Source organism: Pristiophorus japonicus, chromosome 5 (assembly GCF_044704955.1).
Source record: "Pristiophorus japonicus isolate sPriJap1 chromosome 5, sPriJap1.hap1, whole genome shotgun sequence".
Taxonomy (NCBI): Eukaryota; Metazoa; Chordata; class Chondrichthyes; family Pristiophoridae; genus Pristiophorus; species Pristiophorus japonicus.
The window spans coordinates 60578060-60599978 of NC_091981.1; the positions used below are offsets into that span (position 1 = coordinate 60578060).

The following is a 21919-nucleotide window of genomic DNA, read 5'->3' on the forward strand; positions in this document are numbered from 1 at the left end:
ACACACGCGAGATGGGGGGTGGGGAAAGGAGACGGGGGGGGTGGGGAAAGGAGACGGGGGGGGGTGGGGAAAGGAGACGGGGGGGGTGGGGAAAGGAGACGGGGGGGGGTGGGGAAAGGAGACGGGGGGGGGGGGGGGAAAGGAGACGGGGGGGGGGAAAGGAGACGGGGGGGGGGAAAGGAGACGGGGGGGGGCGGAAAGGAGATGGGGGGGGGGAAAAGGAGACGGGGGGGGGGGAAAGGAGACGGGGGGGGGGAAAGGAGACAGGGGGGGGGGGGAAGGAGACGGGGGGGGGGGGGGAAGGAGACGGGGGGGGGGGGGAGGAGACGGGGGGGGGGGGGGAAGGCGACGGGGGGGGGGGAAGGAGACGGGGGGGGGGAAAGGAGACGGGGGGGGGGGAAAGGAGACGGGGGGGGGGGAAAGGAGACGGGGGGGGGGGGGAAAGGAGACGGGGGGGGGGGGGTGGGGAAAGGAGACGGGGGGGGTGGGGAAAGGAGACGGGGGGGGTGGGGAAAGGAGACGGGGGGGGGTGGGGAAAGGAGACGGGGGGGGTGGGGAAAGGAGACGGGGGGGGGTGGGGAAAGGAGACGGGGGGGGGTGGGGAAAGGAGACGGGGGGGGGGGGGAAAGGAGACGGGGGGGGGGAAAGGAGACGGGGGGGGGAAAGGAGACGGGGGGGGGGGGGGGGAAAGGAGATGGGGGGGGGAAAGGAGACGGGGGGGGGGGGGAAAGGAGACAGGGGGGGGGGGAAGGAGACGGGGGGGGGGAAGGAGACGGGGGGGGGGAGGAGACGGGGGGGGGGGGGGAAGGCGACGGGGGGGGGGGAAGGCGACGGGGGGGGGGGAAGGCGACGGGGGGGGGGGAAGGCGACGGGGGGGGGGGAAGGCGACGGGGGGGGGGAAAGGAGACGGGGGGGGGAAAGGAGACGGGGGGGGGGAAAGGAGACGGGGGGGGGGAAAGGAGACGGGGGGGGGGGAAGGAGACGGGCGGGGGGGGAAGGAGACGGGGGGGGGGAAGGAGGGGGGGTGAGGGGGGGAAAGGAGGGGGGGTGAGGGGGGGAAAGGAGGGGGGGTGAGGGGGGGAAAGGAGACGGGGGGGTGAGGGGGGGAAAGGAGACGGGGGGGGGTGAGGGGGGGGAAAGGAGACGGGGGGGAGGGGGGGAAAGGAGACGGGGGGGGGGGAAGGAGACGGGGGGGGGGAAAGGAAACGGGGGGGGGGGGAAGGAGACGGGGGGGGGGGAAGGAGACGGGGGGGGGAAGGAGACGGGGGGGGGGCGTGGGGGGAAGGAGACGGGGGGGGGGAAGGAGATGGGGGGGGGGAGGAGACGGGGGGGGGGGAAGGAGACGGGGTGGGGGGAGAAAGGAGACGGGAGGAGACGGGGGGGGTGTGTAGAAAGGAGACGGGGGGGGGAGAAAGGAGACGGGGGGGGGAGAAAGGAGACGGGGGGGGGGGAGAAAGGAGACGGGGGGGGGAGAAAGGAGACGGGGGGGGGGGAGAAAGGAGACGGGGGGGGGGAGAAAGGAGACGGGGGGGGGGGAGAAAGGAGACGGGGGGGGGTGGAGAAAGGAGACGGGGGGGGGGGGAGAAAGGAGACGGGGGGGGGGGAGAAAGGAGACGGGGGGGGGGGAGAAAGGAGACGGGGGGGGGGAAAGGAGACGGGGGGGGGGGGAAAGGAAACGGGGGGGGGGGGAAGGAGACGGGGGGGGGGGAAGGAGACGGGGGGGGGGGAAGGAGACGGGGGGGGGGGAAAGGAGACGGGGGGGGGGAAAGGAGACGGGGGGGGGGGAAAGGAGACGGGGGGGGGGAAAGGAGACGGGGGGGGGGAAAGGAGACGGGGGGGGGTGGGGAAAGGAGACGGGGGGGGTGGGGAAAGGAGACGGGGGGGGGGGGTGGGGAAAGGAGACGGGGGGGGGGTGGGGAAAGGAGACGGGGGGGGGGTGGGGAAAGGAGACGGGGGGGGGGGTGGGGAAAGGAGACGGGGGGGGGTGGGGAAAGGAGACGGGGGGGGGTGGGGAAAGGAGACGGGGGGGGTGGGGAAAGGAGACGGGGGGGGGTGGGAAAGGAGACGGGGGGGGGGGGGAAGGAGGGGGGGTGAGGGGGGGAAAGGAGGGGGGGTGAGGGGGGGAAAGGAGACGGGGGGGTGAGGGGGGGAAAGGAGACGGGGGGGTGAGGGGGGGAAAGGAGACGGAGGGGGTGAGGGGGGGGAAAGGAGACGGGGGGGGGAGGGGGGGAAAGGAGACGGGGGGGGGGGGAGGGGGGGAAAGGAGACGGGGGGGGTGGGGGGGGGGAAGGAGACGGGGAGGGGAAGGAGACGGGGGGGGGGGAAGGAGACGGGGGGGGGGGGAAGGCGACGGGGTGGGGGAAGGAGACGGGGTGGGGGAAGGAAACGGGGGGTGGGGGAAGGAGACGGGGGGGGCGGGAAGGAGACGGGGGGGGGCGGGAAGGAGACGGGGGGGGGGCGTGGGGGGAAGGAGACGGGGGGGGGAAAGGAGACGGGGGGGGGAAGGAGACGGGGGGGGGGAAAGGAAACGGGGGGTGCGGGAAGGAGACGGGGGGGGGCGGGAAGGAGACGGGGGGGGGGCGTGGGGGGAAGGAGACGGGGGGGGGGAAGGAGATGGGGGGGGGAGGAGACGGGGGGGGGGGGGAAAGGAGACGGGGTGGGGGGAGAAAGGAGACGGGAGGGAAAGGAGACGGGGGGGGGAGGAAAGGAGACGGGGGGGGAGAAAGGAGACGGGGGGGGGGGGGAGAAAGGAGACGGGGGGGGGGGAGAAAGGAGACGGGGGGGGGGGAGAAAGGAGACGGGGGGGGGGGGAGAAAGGAGACGGGGGGGGGGGGGAGAAAGGAGACGGGGGGGGGGGGAGAAAGGAGACGGGGGGGGGGAGGGAAAGGAGACGGGGGGGGGAGGGAAAGGAGACGGGGGGGGTGGGGAAAGGAGACGGGGGGTGGGGAAAGGAGACGGGGGGGGGGTGGGGAAAGGAGACGGGGGGGGGGGTGGGGAAAGGAGACGGGGGGGGGGGGTGGGGAAAGGAGACGGGGGGGGGGGTGGGGAAAGGAGACGGGGGGGGGGTGGGGAAAGGAGACGGGGGGGGGGGTGGGGAAAGGAGACGGGGGGGGGTGGGGAAAGGAGACGGGGGGGGGGGGGGGGGAAAGGAGACGGGGGGGGGTGGGGAAAGGAGACGGGGGGGGGGGTGGGGAAAGGAGACAGGGGGGGGGGTGGGGAAAGGAGACGGGGGGGGGTGGGGAAAGGAGACGGGGGGGGGGGGGTGGGGAAAGGAGACGGGGGGGGGGGGTGGGGAAAGGAGACGGGGGGGGGTGGGGAAAGGAGACGGGGGGGGGTGGGGAAAGGAGACGGGGGGGGGGGGGGGTGGGGAAAGGAGACGGGGGGGGGTGGGGAAAGGAGACGGGGGGGGGGGTGGGGAAAGGAGACGGGGGGGGGGGTGGGGAAAGGAGACGGGGGGGGGGGTGGGGAAAGGAGACGGGGGGGGGTGGGGAAAGGAGACGGGGGGGGGTGGGGAAAGGAGACGGGGGGGGGTGGGGAAAGGAGACGGGGGCGGTGGTGGGGAAAGGAGGGGGGGGGGAAGAAGACGGGGGGGGGGGGAAAGGAGACGGGGGGGGGGGAAAGGAGACGGGGGGGGGGGAAAGGAGACGGGGGGGGGGGGAAAGGAGACGGGGGGGGGGAAAGGAGACGGGGGGGGGGGAAGGAGACGGGGGGGGGGGGGAAGGAGACGGGGGGGGGGGGGAAGGAGACGGGGGGGGGGGGAAGGAGACGGGGGGGGGGAAGGAGACGGGGGGGGGAAAGGAGACGGGGGGGGGGAAAGGAGACGGGGGGGGGAAAGGAGACGGGGGGGGGAAAGGAGACGGGGGGGGGAAAGGAGACGGGGGGGGGGGAAAGGAGACGGGGGGGGGGGGGAAGGAGACGGGGGGGGGGGGAAGGAGACGGGAGGGGGGGGGGAAGGAGACGGGAGGGGGGGGGAAGGAGACGGGAGGGGGGGGGGAAGGAGACGGGAGGGGGGGGGAGAAGGAGACGGGAGGGGGGGGGAAGGAGACGGGAGGGGGGGGAAGGAGACGGGAGGGGGGGGGAGGAGACGGGAGGGGGGGGGGAAGGAGACGGGAGGGGGGGGGGAAGGAGACGGGAGGGGGGGGGAAGGAGACGGGAGGGGGGGGGGGAAGGAGACGGGAGGGGGGGGGGAAGGAGACGGGAGGGGGGGGGGAAGGAGACGGGGGGGGGGGGGAAGGAGACGGGAGGGGGGGGGGAAGGAGACGGGAGGGGGGGGGGAAGGAGACGGGAGGGGGGGGGGGAAGGAGACGGGAGGGGGGACGGGAAGGAGACGGGAGGGGGGGGGAAGGAGACGGGAGGGGGGGGGGAAGGTGAAGAGGCTAAACGGGAGGGGGGGGCGGGGGAAGAGGCTGAACGGGCCGGGCCCAAGACTTCGGGCAGGGCCTGTCACCAGCACCAGATTTACAGGTAGGTGGCGTTGGGTCGGGTCGGGAGTCGGGTCGGTGTCGCGGTCGGTGGGGTTGCGGGAGTCGGGTCGGGTCCAGCCTGGGGGGGGGGGGGGCGGAAGGGAGCGGGAATCGAGTCGAGTCGAGTCGGGTTGGGAGGAAGCAGGAGCTGGGCGACGGAGGAGCCTTATGCATGCAGCCCCAGTGAGGAGGGGCTGCGTGCTTTGGGCCCCTCCCACACAGTTTTGGGCACCTGGAGCTACTGCACATGCGCGCCCACTGTAGCGCGCATGTGCAGAGATCCCGGCACTGTTTTCAGCGCAGGGACCTAGCTCCGCCCCCCACAGCTCGTGTCGGTGCTGCGCCGAGGGCCAGAGGACCAGCAGGGAGCCGGAGAATCTGGAAAAAAAATTTTGGCGCACTTTGTGGCGCGAAAAACGGGCGTCCAGGTCGGGGCTGTGCCGTTCTAGGCGGGGCCCGAAACTTGGGCCCAAAGAGCCGCAATCTACAGGGCTACAGACCTAGTGCCGGAAGGTGGGATTAGGTTGGGTAGCTCCTTTTCGAACGGCATGGACACGATGGGCTGAATGGCCTCCTCTGTGTTGTAATTTTTCTAAGATTCTATCTCGTGCTACCTCTACTCACATCCCATTCTACCTCTACTCTTCTACTATCCTGCTCACTATTTACTACATTGCCACATTCTGTATTATGCATATATATTTCCAACTCCATGAGGGGACAATGCAAGATCTGAATTAAAAGTGCTAAGCCAAATCACTGTCAATAACTTAAAAATACTGATTTTTCTTTGATTGAATTTTTTACTGTAGGAACCTAATTAATACATGATCATGGAAGTTCAGATCATTCTCGGTCTCTCTCTTGCGGTTTATAACTGCAACCATGTTGTGCAGTCATCCTTGCCGGACAATGCACTACCACCACATATGCACAGTTTTATTTTGAGTCAAAAGTAGCCACAATAAAAGGAACTGTAGATAGGGCTTTAAACTAAATAGTTGGGGACGGAGGGATCCGGTGAGCAGAAATTTCAAAAGTCAAAGAGAAAGTAGAAGGCTAAAGTACTTGGTAGTGATAGTGATAATGATAACCAGAGTGTAACGGGAGAGACAGAGCGTATACACACACACGACAAAATTCAAAGCAATCTATCTGAACGCACGAAGCACTCTTAAGATAGATGAGTTGACGGCATAAATAGAAATTAATGGGTATGATCGGATTGCCATTACAGAGACATGGTTGCAATGTGACCAAGGCTGGGAACTAAATATTCAGGGTTATTTGCCATTTCGTAAGGATAGACAGAAAGGAAAAGGAGGTGAGGTAGCTCTGTTAATAATGGATGAGATCAGTGCAGTAGTGAGAAATTATATTGGCTCAGAAGATCAAGATGTAGAATCAGTTTGGGTGGAGACAAGAAATAATAAGGGAACGAGGTCACTGGTGGGAGTGGTCTACAGGCCAGACAGGAGCCACACTGTAGCAGAGTATAAATCAAGAAATAGTGGAGGCTTGTTAGAACAGTACAGCAATAATCATGGGCGATTTTAATCTTCATATAGATTGTACTAATCAAATTGGCAAAGGTAGCCTTGAGGAAGAGTTCATAGAGTGTATGCGGGATGATTTCTTGGAACAATACATTGTGGAACCAACCAGGGAGCAGACTATTTTAGATCTGGCAGTGTGTAGCCAGTCTGGATTAATCAATCATCTTGGAAGGAGTAATCATGGCATGGTAGAATTTCAAATTCAGTTTGAGGGTGAGAAAGCTAGGCCTCAAACTAGTGTCCTGAACTTAAATAAAAGGTAATTACAAAAGGTATGAAGGCAGAGCTGGTTAAAGTGGACTGGGAAAATATATTAACAGGTAAGACTGTAGAAAATCAGTGGCAAACATTTAAGGAGATATTTCATAACTCAGTAAAGATTTATTCCAGTAAGAAAAAAAAACGCTAAGAGAAGGATGAACCATCCTTGACTAAAAGTAAAGGATGGTATCAAATTGAAAACAAAAGCATACAATGCTGTGAAGAACAGTGGAAGGCCAGAGGATTGGGACATTTTTAGAAACCAGCAAAGGACAACTAAAAAAATGATAAAGACAGAAGAAAGCACATGAGTGTAAACTAGCAAGAAATATAAAAAAACAGACCACAAGAGCTTCTACAGGTATATAAAAAGGAAGCGAGTGGTTAAAGTAAACATTGGTCCCTTAGAGAACTAGACTGGGAACAGGGAAAGGGTAGAGACTTTGAACAAATATTTTGTATCGGTCTTCATGGTAGAAGACACTAAAAACATTCCAATAATTGATAATCAAGGAGCTATTGCAGGGGGGGGGGGGGGAGGAGGAGAAGAAAACTTAAAACAATTACTATCACTAGAGATAAAGTATTAGGCAAACTAATGGATCTAAAGGTGGACAAGTCCCCTGGACCTGATGGCCTGCATCCTAGGGTCTTCAAAGAAGTGGCTGCAGAGATAGTGGTTGTAATCTACCAAAATTTACTGAAAAACCCCTATTTAAGAAAGGAGACAGAGAGAAAGCAGGAAACTATAGACCAGTTAGCCTAACATCTGTCATTGGGAAAATGCTGGAATTCATCATTAAGGAAGTAGTAGCAGGACATTTAGAAAATCATAATGCAGTCAAGCAGTCAGCATGGTTTTATGAAAGGGAAATCAGGTTTGACAAATTTGCTGGAGTTCTTTGAGGATGTATCGAGCAGAGTGGCTAAAGGGGAACCAGTAGTTGACGTGTATTTGGATTTCCAGAAAGCATTCGATAAGGTGCAACATAAAAGGTGGCTGCACAAGATAAGAGCTCACGGGATTGGGGGTAATATATTAGCGTGGATAGAGGATTGACTAACAGAAAACAGAGAGTCGGGATAAATGGGTCATTTTCAGGTTGGCAAACTAACGAGAGGGGTGCCACAGGGATCCGTGGTGGGGCTTCACCTATTTACATTTTATATTAATGATGGCTGAAGGGACCGAGTGTAACGTAGCCAAATTTGTTGATGATACAAAGATAGGTGGGAAAGCAAGTTGTGAGGAGGATACAAAGAAGCTACAAAAGGGTTATAGATAGGCTCAGTGAGTGAGTAAAAAATTGGCAGATGGACTATACTGTGGGAGAATGTGAGGTTATCAATTTTGGTAGGAAAAATAAAGCAAAATTATTTAAATAGGGAGCGATGCTGCAGTACGGAGGGATCTGGGGTTTTTTGTACATGAAACGCAAAAAGTTAGCATGCAGATACAGCAAGTAATCAGGAAGACAAATGGAATGTTGGCCTTTATTACAAGGGAGATGGAGTATAAAAGTAGGGAAGTTCCTGCTGCAACTGTACAGGGTGTTGGTAAGACCACACTTGGAGTACTACGTACAGTTTTGGTCTCCGTATTTAAGGAAGGATATAGTGCATTGGAGGCAGTTCAGAGAAGGTTCACTAGGTTGATTCCTGAGATGAAGGAACTGTCATATGAAGAAAGGTTAATTAGGTTGGGCATATACTCATTGGAGTTTAGAAGAATGAGAGGTGATCTTATTGAAACATACAAGATTCTGAGGGGGATTGACAGGGTAGATGCAGAGAGAATGTTTCCCCTCATGGGGGAAATCTAGAACTAGGGGGCATCATTTCAGAATAAGGGGTTGCCCAATTAAAACAGAAATGAGGAGGAATTTTGTCTCTGGAGGGTCATGAATCTTTGGAATTCTCAACCCCAGAACTGTGGAGGCTGGGTCTTTGAATATATTTAAGGTGGAGATGGACAGAGTTTTGAACGATAAGGGAGTCAAGGGTTATGGGGAGTGGGCAGGGAAGTGGAGTTCAGGCCAGGATCAGATCATGCATGATCTTACTGAATGGCGGAGCAGGCTCGAGGGGGCAAATGGCCTACTCCTGCTCTTATTTCTTATGTTCTTATGTAATCAACACATACCGTAAAAGCAGTTGTGCCCATAAAAAGAATGTGAACTTTCTCCACAGTGTGCTGTTCCAAGGTGTGGCCACCAATCAGACCCCAGGAACAGACTTCATGTGGCTGTGTTACACACTGATCCAGCAGAATAAATTAAAGCAAGGAATCAATGGCTTCAGGGGAATAAGGAAAACACACACCGAAATATAATGTTAAAGAATTTGCAACGCTTCCGTAATTGGCTGGCACAGCTACATGCAAGAATAATCAATGCTTTCTTGGATATATTACATTTTTGTACAGTCTGGAGAGCTAATTAACAGCCAAGCAGACAACACTCGCCAGGTTCCAGGGCTCCATATCTTACCAAATCCTGCTCCAATTCGGATCGCCTCTGAGGTCACAAAGGACTCACCCGGTTTGAATTTTCAGCCATGGGATATTGGAACCCCCACCCGCCCTCAAACCCCACCCCCACAATGCTTCACCTACCTGTTGTCACAGCCATGAAGAGAATGAAAAAAATCAGCTTCTGACTCTGATGCATAGCAATCAGACCAAACACCGCCAATAGGCAGAGGAAGCTGGGGTCACGCTGGATCTGGAAGAAAAAGAAACAAGGATTTCAAAAAGATTGAAAACATGAAGGAAAAATAGTTAAGGGACCAACAGGTTTTATGGAATGAAGACTCCATTGACCAGTTGTGGCTCAGTTGTTGGCCCTCTTGCCTCAGAGTCAGAAGGTTGTGGGTTCAAATCCTACTCCAGAGACCCAAGCACAAAATCTAGGCTAACAGCTCAGTGCAGTAGAGGAAGTGCAGCACTGTCGGAGATGCTGTCTTTCAGATGAGATGTTAAACCGCAGCCCTACCTTCCCTCTCAGTTGGATATAAAAAAATCCCATGGCACTGTTCAAAAACGAGCACGGTAGTTCTCCTGGCCAATATTTGTCCCTCAACCAGCATCATCACATTGCCGTGCACAAATGAGCCGTCATGTTTCCTTGTGCATGAAACACAAAGTTAATATGCAGGTACAGCAAGTAATCAGGAAGGTAAATGGAATGTTGATCTTTATTGCAAGGGGGATAGTTGTAAAAGCAGAGAAGTCCTGCTATAACTGTACAGTGTATTGGTGAGGCCACACCTGGAGTACTGCATACAGTTTTAGTCTCCGCATTTAAGGAAGGATATACTTGCATTGAAGGCTGTTCAGAGAAGGTTCACTAGGTTGATTCCAGAGATGAGGGGGTTGACTTATGAAGATAGGTTGAGTAGGTTGGGCCTATACTCATTGGTGTTCAGAAGAATGAATGAAAGGTGATCTTATCGAAACAAGATAATGAGGGGGCTCGACAAGGTGGATGCAGAGAGGATTTTTCCCACTCAGGGGAAACTAAAACTAGGGGACACAGTCTCAGAAGGGGCCGCCCATTTAAAACTGAGATGAGGAGGAATTTCTTCTCAGAGGATTATAAATCTATGGAATTCTCTGCCCCAGAGAGCTGTGGCGGCTGGGTCATTGAATATATTTAAGGCGGAGATACACCGATTTTTGAGCGATAAGGGAATGAAGGGTTATAGGGAACAGGCAGGGAAGTGGAGCTGAGTCCATGAAGAGATCAGCCATGATCTTATTAAATGGCGGAGCAGGCTCAAGGGGATAAATGGCCTGCTCCTGCTCCTATTTCTTATGTTCTTATGCCAGACTCTTGTACTTGGCCTAGCAGTTTGGAGATAGCTCCAGCACAGGAGTCAGCGGAGACCAAGCGAGTCTGAATCACAGCCCCACAAGACATCAGCAGATAACCCGACTGCCAGCTATTGGCATGCAAAATGGGAATGGAGAAGCCCAGCCCCATGCCTGAACAAAGGTGATCAAGGGTCACTAAGCAGATGGCTTCCCCATTATGAATAAACTGCACATGGTGTCTTGGTCAATACTTATCCCTCAATAAACAACGAACACAGATGATCTGGGCATTATTACATTGCTGTTTGTGGGAATTGCCGCATTTCCCACATTACAAGAGTGACTACACTCCAAAAGTATTTAATTGGCTGTAAAATGCTTTGAGACATCCAGTGGTCATGAAAGGCGTTATATAAATCCAAGCCTTTCTTTGTATAGACACGGTCTGGGACCTATCCGCGACCCACGAAGTGGAGTGCCCATATATGGCACCAGAGGTTTGTAAAGCTTGTTCAAGACCACCACACTATAAAAGACGCAGCAAGCTGCTCTTTCGGTTTGGACCATGGACAAGACTGGTTCGAACAACCTGTTCTGGTAAAATTGAGGGTCAACATAGCTCTCTCACTAATTTGAAAGAAAAAGCAGCTAAACCCTATCCAACAAGCATATCCTGATGTGCAGTCATAGTTGTCTTATGTCATGTCTAAATAATGTGCCAACAATTCCGGCCTTGCCGGTTGCGTACGAAGTGCGCACGGACGCGGCGAGGCCTCGCAAAAGTTTTTCGGGGCGCAATGTGCATGCGCCAAAAACTGGCTTTTCTGATGTGTCAAGATTGACAGATCCTCCGCATCCCTGGGAGAAGGATGTTCGGGCGGGAGAGAGTGGGCTATTTGCACATCTCTTGCCCAGCGAACGTCCTTCAAACTTTTACAAAGTAAAAGCAGACGTATAGCTTACTTTTACCAGCGTAAGAGTTTTAAAGCATAAAAATTAAATTTAAATCATACATTTTTGTGTTAAAAACCCTGTCCATTAAGGTGTTTATTTTAAACCCCATTAAAACACAAAAACATTCCCCAAAATATTTTTTTTTCTAATTAACTTTAATTTCAATTAATTTTAAATATGTGAGCGGGATATAAGGAGCGGGAGATAGAGGCCCAGATAAAAGGAAGTGAGAGTTGGGAGGAGCCAGCTGCTGCAGGGACAAAAACTAAAAGGAATCGAAATTGAAGTGTGATGTCACAGCCAGGCAGGTAAGTGATTGGCTGGTGGATTGGTGAGTATTTTTTCTACTCTTTAAGAAACCTTTGGCATTGTTGTAAGTTAGGAACTGCAAGTAATAAACATGTGTGATCTTTATTATCTGAGGAGAACCAGTTAATTAAATCGGCTGTTTGCTGAGTAGCGGCTGCATGTGTTTTGCTAAGGTTTAGAGTTTATTTTTGCTTGATATTTCCGAGTCTAACTAGAGGGATGGCAGGGCAGCTCAGTCCCGTGGATTGCACATCCTGTGGCATGTGGGAAATCCTGGATGCTTCACACAGCCAGGACAACCACGTGTGCAGGAGGTGTCTCCAGCTGCACCAATTCGAGCTCCGTGATTTGGAGCTTGAGCGCCGGCTGAAGTCACTGCCGTGAGACAGAGCTATGTGGATAGCATGTTTTGAGAGGTGGTGACCCCGCAGCTGAAGAGTGTGCAGGCAGATAGGAATTGGGTGATCTCTGGACAGAAGAAGAGTAGGACTAGGCAGGCAGTGCAGAAGAGTTCCGAGTCCATCTCGCTCTCCAACCGGTATTCTGTTCTGAGTACCGCTGAGGGCGATGGTGGCTCTGGGGAGTGCAGCAAGAGCCAAGTCCACGGCACCATGGGTGGCTTAGCTGCACAGGGGTTGCGGGGGGAGGAAGAAGAATGGAAGAGCTATAGTGGTAGGGGATTCACTAGTCGGGGGAGCAGACAGGTGTTTCTGCGGCCGCAGACGTGACTCCAGGATGGTATGTTGCCTTGCTGGTGCCAGGGTCAAGGATGTCACTGAGCAGCTGCAGGGCATTCTGGGGAGAGAGAGAGTGAACAGCCAGAGGTCATGGTTCACATTGGTACCAATGACATAGGTCGGAAAAGGGATGAGGTCCTGCAGGCAGAGTTTAGGGAGCTAGGAGAGAGATTAAAAAGGAGGACCTCAAAAAAGGTAGTAATCTCTGGATTACTCCCAGTGCTACGAGCTAGTGAGAACAGAAATTGGAGGATAGAGCAGATGAATACGTGGATGAAGAGATTGTGCAGGCGGAAGAGCTTTAGTTTCCGGAGGCATTTGCACCGCTTCTGGGGGAGGTGGGACTTGTACAAGCCGGATGGGTTGCACCTCAACAGAGCCAGGACCAATATCCTCAGAGGGTTTGCTAGTGCTGTTGGGGAGGGTTTAAACTAGCTTGGCAGGAGGATGGGAACCTGAAAATAGAATCAATAGGGAGGAGTAAAGCTGGAATTAGAAAGCAAATATAAAAGAAAGTAAGTTTGAAAGAGAGAAGAAACAAGTAGGAAAAAGTGTAAAAAAACAAATTTAAAGGCACTTTATCTAAATGCATGTAGCATTTATAACAAAACAGATGAGTTGACGGCACAAATTGAGACAAATGGGTATGATCTGATAGCCATTACAGAGACGTGGTTGCAAGGTGATCAGGGCTGGGAATTAAATATTCTGGGGTATTTGACAATCTGGAAGGACAGACAGAAAGAAAAAGGATGCGAGGTAGCACTATTGATAAAGGATGGAATCACTGCAATAGAGAGAAACGATACTGGCTCAAATGATCAGGATGTTGATACAATTTGGGTGGCGATAAGGAATAATAAGGGGGCAAAGTCACTGGTGGGCGTAGTATATAGGCCCCCTAACAGTAGCAACTCTATTGGTCGGAGCATAAATCAGGAAATAGTGGGGGCTTGTAAAAAGGGAACAGCAATAATCATGGGTGATTTTAACCTCCATATTGATTGGACAAATCAAATTGGTCAGGGTAGCCTTGAGGAAGAGTTCATAGAGTGCATAAGGGACAGGTTCCTGGAGCAGTATGTAATGGAACCAACCAGGGCAGGCTATCTTAGATCTGGTCCTGTGTAATGAGACAGGATTAATAAACAATCTCCTAGTAAAGGATCCCCTTGGAATGAGTGATCATAGCATGGTTGAATTTGATATTCAGATGGAGGGTGAGAAAGTTGGATCTCTAACCAGTGTACTAAGCTTAAATAAAAGAAGACTATAAAAGGTATGAGGGCAGAGTTGGCTAAAGTGGACTGGGAAAATAGATTGAAGTGTAGGACGGTTGATGAACAGTGGTGTACATTTAAGGATATTTCACAACTCTCAAGAAAAATATATTCTAGGTGAGGAGGAAATGGTGCAAGAGAAAAGATAGCCATCCGTGGCTAACTAAAGAAATAAAGGACAGTATACAATTAAAAACAAGGACATACAATGTGGCCAAAACTAGTGGGAGGACAGAAGATTGGGAAGCTTTTAAAAGCCAGCAAAGGATGACTAAAAAAATGATTAAGAAAGGGAAGATAGACTGAAAGTAAACTAGCAGGAAATATAAAAACAGATAGCAAGAGTTTCTATAGGTATATAAAAGGAAAAAAAAAAGAGTGGATAAAGTAAATGTTGGTCCCTTAGAGAACAAGACTGGGGAATTAGTAATGGGGAACATGGAGATGACAGAAACTCTGAACAAATATTTTGTATCAGTCTTTACGGTAGAGGACACAAACAATATCCCAACAGTGATTAGTGAAGGGGCTATAGGGGGCTGGGGACAGGAACTTAACACATATATGTAAACCTGTAAATACCTTGTTTAACCACCAGAGGACTCATCCCCTGGAGTCCCTTGGGAGCACCTGTACTTAAGGAGGCCTCACAGACTGGAGAGGCACTCTGGAGACCTGCAATAAAAGACTACGGTCACAGTATCTGGTCAGACTCTTCATTCATACACTACAACTGGCAACGAGATACTAAATGACGAACCCCACTGCAACGATGCAGAGAACAGTGGGCATCCTGGAGAAATTTTCGGAGGGAGATGATTGGGAAACCTTCGTGGAGCGACTCGACCAATACTTTGTGGCCAACAAGCTGGAAGGAGAAGCGAACGCTGCCAAACGAAGGGCAATGCTCCTCACCGTTTGTGGGGCACCAACGTATGGCCTCATGAAAAATCTGCTTGCTCCAGTGAAACCCAGATAGAAATCATGTGATGATTTGTGTACACTGGTCCGGGAGCATCTTAACCCAAAGGAAAGCGTTCTGATGGTGAGGTACCGGTTCTACATGTGCAAGAGGTCTGAAAGCCAAGAAGTGGTGAGCTATGTCGCCGAGCTAAGACGCCTTGCAGGATATTTCGAATTTGATGGACATTTGGAGCACATGCTCAAGGACTTCTTTCTACTTGGTATTGGCCATGAAATAATACTTCACAAACTCTTGACTGTAGAGACCCCAACCTTGAGTAACGCCATAGCAATAGCTCAGGCGTTCATCGCCACCAGTGACAATACCAAGCAAATCTCTCAGCACGAGTATTATGAACAAAGTAATGTTTTCGAATCGTAACATACAGGGCAGGCCTCACATGCCTGCAGCTGCATGTCCGCAAATGTCTCCGAGTCCACCATCAAGGGTGATGAATGCTAGGCCATTAACACCTTGTTGGCGCTGCAGGGGTGATCATCGTTTCTATTCATGCCACTTCAAAGGATACATTTGCAAGGGCTGTGGAACAATGGGACACCTCCAACATATGTGCAGGCGAGCTGCAAACCCCCACCATGTTGCAGAGGACAGATCCACGGCAGATCACGACAAACCAGAGCCTCAGACCGAGGAGGCAGAGGTATATGGGGTGCACATATTTACTACAAAGTGTCCCCCGATAATGCTAAAGCTTGAATTAAATGGACTCCCGGTGTCAATGGAGCTGGATACGGGCGTGAGCCAATCCATTATGAGCAAATAGACTTTCGATAAATTATGGTGCAGCAAGGCCTCAAGGTCAGTCCTGACTCCCATTCGCACTAAACTGAGAACTTATACAAAAGGAACTGATTCCTGTAATCGGCAGTGCTACGGTTAGGGTCTCCTACGTGAGTGCACAAGTTGGCACTCTGGGTGGTACTGGGCGATGGCCCCATGCTGTTTGGCAGGAGCTGGCTGGGGAAGATACGCTGGAACTGGGACAACGTCCGAGCGCTCTCGCCCGTCGATGACACTTCGTGTGCCCAGGTCCTAAACAAGTTTCCCCTCACTGTTCGAACCAGGCATCGGTAAGTTCCAAGTTGCAAAAGTACAGATCCACCCAATTCCGGGGGCGCGACCCATCCATCACAAGAGAGCTGTACCATACATGATGAGAGAGGGTGGAGATCAAGCTGGACCGGCTGCAATGAGAGGGCATCATTTCGCCGATCGAATTCAACGAGTGGGCCTGTCCGATTGTTCCAGTCCTCAAGAGAGACGGCACAGTCAGAATCTGTAGTAATTACAAAGTAACTATCAATCGTTTCTCCCTGCAGGATCAATACACACTACCAAAGGCAGACGACCTATCTGTGACACTGGCGGGAGGAAAGACGATCACGAAGCTGGACTTGACCTTGGCTGCATGACGCAGGAGCTGGAGGAATCATCGGAGGGCCTCACCGGCATCAACACGCACAAAGATCTCTTCATTTACAACAGATGCCCATTTAGGATTTGATCAGCCCCAGCGATATTCCAGAGAAACATGGAAAGCTTACTGAAGTCAGTCCCACGCACCGTGGTCTTCCAGGATGACATCTTGGTTACAGGTCGAGTCACCGTCGAGCATCTGCAGAACCTGGTGGAGGTTCTTAGTCGGCTCAATCGCTTGGGGCTCAGGTTAAAACGCTCAAAGTGCGTTTTCCTGGCGCCTGAAGTGGAGTTCCTGAGGAGACGAATCGCGGTGGATGGCATTAGGCCTACCAATTCGAAGATGGAGGCAATCAAGAACGTACTGAGGCCACAGAACGTGACGGAGCTGCGGTCGTTTCTAGGACTCCTGAACTACTTTGGTAACTTCTTACCAGGTCTCAGCACACTGTTAGAACCACTGCACACTTTACTGCTTAAAAGGAGATGAATGATTATGGGGTAAAAGCCAAGAAAATTGTTATGCTCAAACAAATTTCTTGTGTTGTATGATCCATGTAAGCGTTTGGTACTAGCATGTGATGCGTCGTCATACGGTGTCAGGTGTGTATTGCAACAAGCTAATGAATCTGGGAAATTGCAACTGGTTGCTTATGCATCCAGAAGTCTGTCTAAGGCTGAGAGAGCCTACAGCATGATTGAAAAAGAAACGTTAGCATGTGTTTATGGGGTAAAGAAAATGCATCAATATCTGTTTGGGTTCAAATTTGAATTGGAAACTGACCATAAGTCACTGATATCCCTCTTTTCAGAAAGCAAGGGGATAAATACGAATGCATCGGCCCGCATCCAGAGATGGGCGATGACATTGTCCGCATACAACTACGCCATCCGCCACAGGCCAGGCACAGAAAACTGTGCCGATGCTCTCAGTAGGCTGCTATTGCCCACCTCGGGGGTGGAAATGGCACAGCCCACAGATTTAGTTATGGTAATGGAAGCATTCGAGAGTACGCAATCACCCATTACCGCCCGACAGATTAGAACCTGGACAAGCCAGGACCCCTTACTGTCCTTAGTAAAAAATTGTGTGCTTCACGGGAGCTGGTCCAGTGTCCCATTAGAAATGCAGGAAGAAAGCAAGCCGTACCAGCGCCGCAAACATGAAATGTCTTTATGCCACAGAAGGCAGTCTGCCTGTAATCAGGTATTGGTACCAAAAAAGGGCAGGGACACTTTCATTAGTGATCTCCACAGTACCCAACCAGGCATTGTAATCATGAAAGTGATAGCCAGATCACATGTGTGGTGGCCCGATATCGATGTGGACATAAGAGTCATGCGTGCACAAATGTAACACATGTTCAGTTAAGTAATGCACCCAGGGAGGCGCCACTAAGTTTATGGTCTTGGCCCTCCAAACCGTAGTCTGGGGTCCATGTTGACTATACAGGCCCGCTCATGGGAAAAATGTTGAGTGATTGTAGATGCGTACTCCAAATGGATTGAATGAGAGATAATGTCAGCAAGCACGTCTGCTGCTACCACTGAAAGTCTGTGAGCCATGTTTGCCACGCACGGCCTGCCTGATGTCCTTGTGAGTGACAACAGGCCGTGTTTCACCAGTGCCGAGTTCAAAAGAGTTCATGACCCGCAATGGGATCAAACAGTTCAAACCAGCATCCAATGGTCAGGCAGAGAGAGCAGTGCAAACAATCAAGCAAAACTTGAAGGTGGTAACTGAAGGCTCACTGCAGACTCGCCTACCCAGAGTCCTGCTTAGCTACCGCACAAGACCCCACCCGCTCACTGGGATTCCATCAGCTGAACTGCTCATGATAAGGGCACTTTAAGACAAGGCTCTAGTTAGTCCACCCTGATCTACACAAACAGGTAGAGAGCAGGCGGCTTCAACAAAGTACATATCATTACAGCGTAAATGTGTCACGCGAAATTGAGATTAATGATCCTGTATTTTTGTTGAACTATGGACAAGGTCCCAAGTGGCTTCCCGGCACTGTCGTAGCCAAAGAGGGGAGTAGGGTGTTTCGGGTCAAACTTTCAAATGGACTCATCTACAGGAAAAACTTTGACCAAACCAAACTCAAATTCGCAGACTATCTAGAGCAACCCACGTTAGACCCTACCTTTTTTGAACCCCCAACACACACACCAGTTGACCACGAAGTAGAACCCGTCACCCACAGCAGCCCAACAGGACTCTCCACACCAGGTAGCCCAGCAAGGCCAGCTGCACAGCAGCCCAGCAAACGATTCACCAAAACCAGCATTTGCACCGAGACAAGCAGGGAAAGAAAGGCCCCACCTTGTAAATAGTTACACTACTGACTTTGGCCAGGGGGGAGGGGGGAGGGGAGAAAGTGTTGTTATATATGTAAACCTGTAAATACCTTGTTTAACCACCAGGGTGCTCATCCCCTGGAGTCCCAAGGGATCCCACAATCCCTTGGGAGCATCTATACGCAAGGAGAGCTCGCAGGCTGGAGAGGCACTCTGGATACCAGCAATAAAAGACTAAGGTCACACTTTACTTTGAGCTCAAAGTATCTGGTCAGACTCTTCATTCATACACTGCAAACACAATCACAATCAATAAGGTGGTGGTACTCAGTAAGATAATGGGACTAAAGGCAGATAAATCCCTTGGACCTGATGGCTTGCTTCCTAGGGTCTTAAGAGAATTAGTGGCAGGGATTGTGGATGCATTGGTTGTAATTTACTAAAATTCCCTGTACTCTGGAGAGGTCCCAGCAGATTGGAAAACTGCAAATGTAACCTCCCTATTTAAAAAAGGAGGCAGACAAAAAGCAGGAAACTATAGACCAGTTAGCCTAACATCTGTGTTTGGGAAAATGTTGGAGTCCATTATTAAAGAAGCAGCAGAACATTTGGAAAAGCAAAGTTCGGTCAGGCAGAGTCAGCATTGATTTATGAAAGGGAAGTCATGTTTGACAAATTTTCTGGAATTCTTTGAGGATGTAACAAAAAGGGTGGAGAAAGGAGAACCAGTGGATGTGGTGTATTTGGACTTCCAGAAGACATTTGACAAGGTGCCACATAAAAGGTTACTGCACAAGATAAAAGTTCACGGGGTTGGGGGTAATATATTAGCATGGAGAGAGGCTTGGCTAACTAACAGAGAACAGAGAGTTGGGATAAATGGTTCATTCTCTGGTTGGCAATCAGTAACTAATGGGGTGCCGCAGGGATCAGTGCTGGGACCACAACTATTTATAATTTATATTAACTTGGAAGAAGGGACCGAGTGTAACGTAGCCAAGTTTGCTGATGGTACAAAGATGGGAGGAAAAGCGATGTGCGAGGAGGACACAAAAAATCTGCAAAAAGACGTAGACAGGCTAAGTGAGTGGGCAAAAATTTGGCAGATGGAGTATAATGTTGGAAGGTGTGAGGTCATGCACTTTGGCAGAAAAAAAAATCAAAGGGCAGGTTATTATTTAAATTGAGAAAGATTGAAAATGCTGCAGTACAGCAGGACCTGGGAGTATTTGTGCATGAAACACAAAAGATTAGTATGCAGGTACAGCAAGTGATCATGAAGGCCAATGGAATCTTGGCCTTTATTGCAAAGGGGATGGAGTATAAAAGCAGGGAAGTCTTGTTACAATTATACGGGGTATTGGTGAGGCCACACCTGGAATACTGCGTGCAGTTTTGGTTTCCATATTTACGAAAGGATATACTTGCTTTGGAGGCAGTTCAGAGAAGGTTCACTCAGTTGATTCCGGAGATGAGGGGGTTGACTTATGAAGAAAGGTTGAGTAGGTTGGGCCTCTACTCATTGGAATTCAGAAGAATGAGAGGTGATCTTATCGAAATGTATAAGATTATGAGGGGGCTTGACAACATGAATGCAGTTTCCACTGATAGGGGAGACTTGAACTAGGGGGCATAATCTTAGAATAAGGGGCCGCCCATATAAAACTGAGATGAGGAGACATTTCCTCTGAGGGTTGTAAATCTGTGGAAGCTGGGACATTGAATAAATTTAAAAGACAGAAATAGACAGTTTCTTAGCCAATAAAGAGAATAAGGGGTTATGGGGAGCGGGCAGGGAAGTGGACCCGAGTTCATAATCGGATCAGCCACAATTGTATTAAATGGCAGAGCAGGCTCAAGGGGCCATATGTCATACTCCTTGCTCCTATTTCTTATGTTCTTCTGTTTTTTTAATTTATAATATGTTCCTTGTTTTAGGAAGGCAGTAATGGGAACTCGTAAAAACGGAGTTTCCATTATCAATGAGAATACACGACAGTGATTGGTGGTCCAGGCCCCTGTGACTCCAGCATTTCCGTACGTACAGGGAAGTCATCTCCCCGTACACTGCGCATCGAATGAAGGCCTCCGACCGGAATCGAAGACGCCTCCGTGACCACCAGGTATTTTCACAAAAAATGTTTGGGTCAGAGACGTTCGTCCGGAGGAAGCCTCCAACCGGAATTCTCCCCTCAGCATTAGCTGATGAATCTATATAACCTTGGATACTCTAAAACTGGGTCCAGACCTTTATGGAAAGGACCGTGACAACCTGGTTCTGGGTGGCCAATAAGAATTTTGTGATTTTATTTGCTAGGAAATATCTCCTTCCCAGATACATTTAGTGGTGAAAGAGACAATACTCCATTTGGCCCAAATCCACATTCTGGCTGGCAGCAGCAGCAACTACTACTACTCAATTAAAAAAAAACGGAAGTGTATGGATTGAGTGGTTTCTGCTAGAGATTCTGCATATAGCACCTTTCACAATCTCAGGTCATCCCAAAGCACGTTACAGCCAATGAAATTCTTTTGACTGTAATCACTGTTGTAATGTATGAAAGAGGCAAATACATGTGTTTCAGATACAGAAAATGAAAGGGAACGAAAGGTTTGACGAGATGCCAGGCACGCAATGGTTACAGTCAAACAATTACGGGATCTTTGAGCGTTTTCTTATGTTCAATACAATAACAATATGCCCACAAAGGTCGTGAATAATGACCACTTATCCCACATTGAGTCATAATAACCACGGCAGTTACAGCTGATCTATGAAATTACTTTGCAAGCGTAGTGTCAGAGTGAAGATGTGTTATGGCACTCCAACATCCGTTTCAGGGAATTGAATCGACAGCGGAGTTTAACTTTAAGCACTCACAACTCTGGTCAGATCCTGCCATGTGTGGATGTAACTTGCAATGCAGCGCCCAGCAGAAAGCAGCACTCCCCGGGTGGCGAAGCACCTCTTGTGACATCGCGGCCGCCGGGCACCCCATGCCCGGAGAGTGTGGGCTGGCTGGAGGATTGGGGCAATGCCATCTTACAGTTCCATCCGACCTGCGTGGGCATGGTGAATCCCACCCCCCAGTGCTTTTTAGGTGAGATTTGTGAGCTCTCCCCTGTCTCTTTCAGCCATCGCTCGATTTTTGCTCAGAAAGTGAATTCCAAGCGCGGGCTTGGGCAGGAGCGGGGAACGACAGCAATTCGCGGGGAAAGAGCCGAATGCACTGAATGACAGCCCGGTCAGCCCACAACCCCCGCACGGTACATGGCCGGCTGCATTGATACACACAGGCGGCCACCAAACTCACCGGCTCACACCACAGCCGCTCGCCGATCGCCGATCGCCGCTCACAGGCGGCCAGCAACACTTCCGACCCGCGGGACAATCCGGCTGTTTCTGCCGGGGCTCCTGGGCTAATGCTGCCCACTGCTCTGCACATTTACTAAAATTACTCGCTTCCGCAAACCCTGTTAAAGCATCAAGGAGCGTGCGTCACCGCTCACAAGCCTCGCGTCAATCTCCCGATGCTCCGTCCATTTACCAGTTGCATTGAAAAGCGCCTTTCACCACCCCAGACGTCTCAAAGCGCTTTACAGCCAATGAAATACTTTTGATTTTGAAGTGTAGTCACTGATGTAATACAGGAAACTTCAATCCCCAGTCTCCCTCTTACCCCAACAAACAGCAATGTGATAATGACCAGATAATCTAGTTTTGTTATGTTGATTGAGGGATAAATATTGGCCAGGCCAACAGGGATAACACCTCTCTGCCCTTCTTCGAATAATGACATGGGATCTTTTATGTCCACCTAGAGCAGACAGGCTTCAGTTTAA

The 21919-nt window shown here is 51.6% G+C and overlaps 1 protein-coding gene across 1 annotated transcript in view; it reads right to left on the reverse strand.

Moving 5' to 3' along the window:
• Positions 1-21522, reverse strand: part of LOC139264079 (uncharacterized) — a 59579-nt gene extending 38057 nt beyond the window's left edge. Inside the window, exons 1-2 of the mRNA XM_070880173.1 lie at positions 21391-21522; positions 8895-9003 (exon numbers count right to left, since the gene is read on the reverse strand). Of these exons, the coding sequence (XP_070736274.1) occupies positions 8895-9003; positions 21391-21522 (241 nt within the window). The remainder of the gene's footprint in view (positions 1-8894; positions 9004-21390) is intronic.
• Positions 21523-21919: the final 397 nt, after the last annotated feature.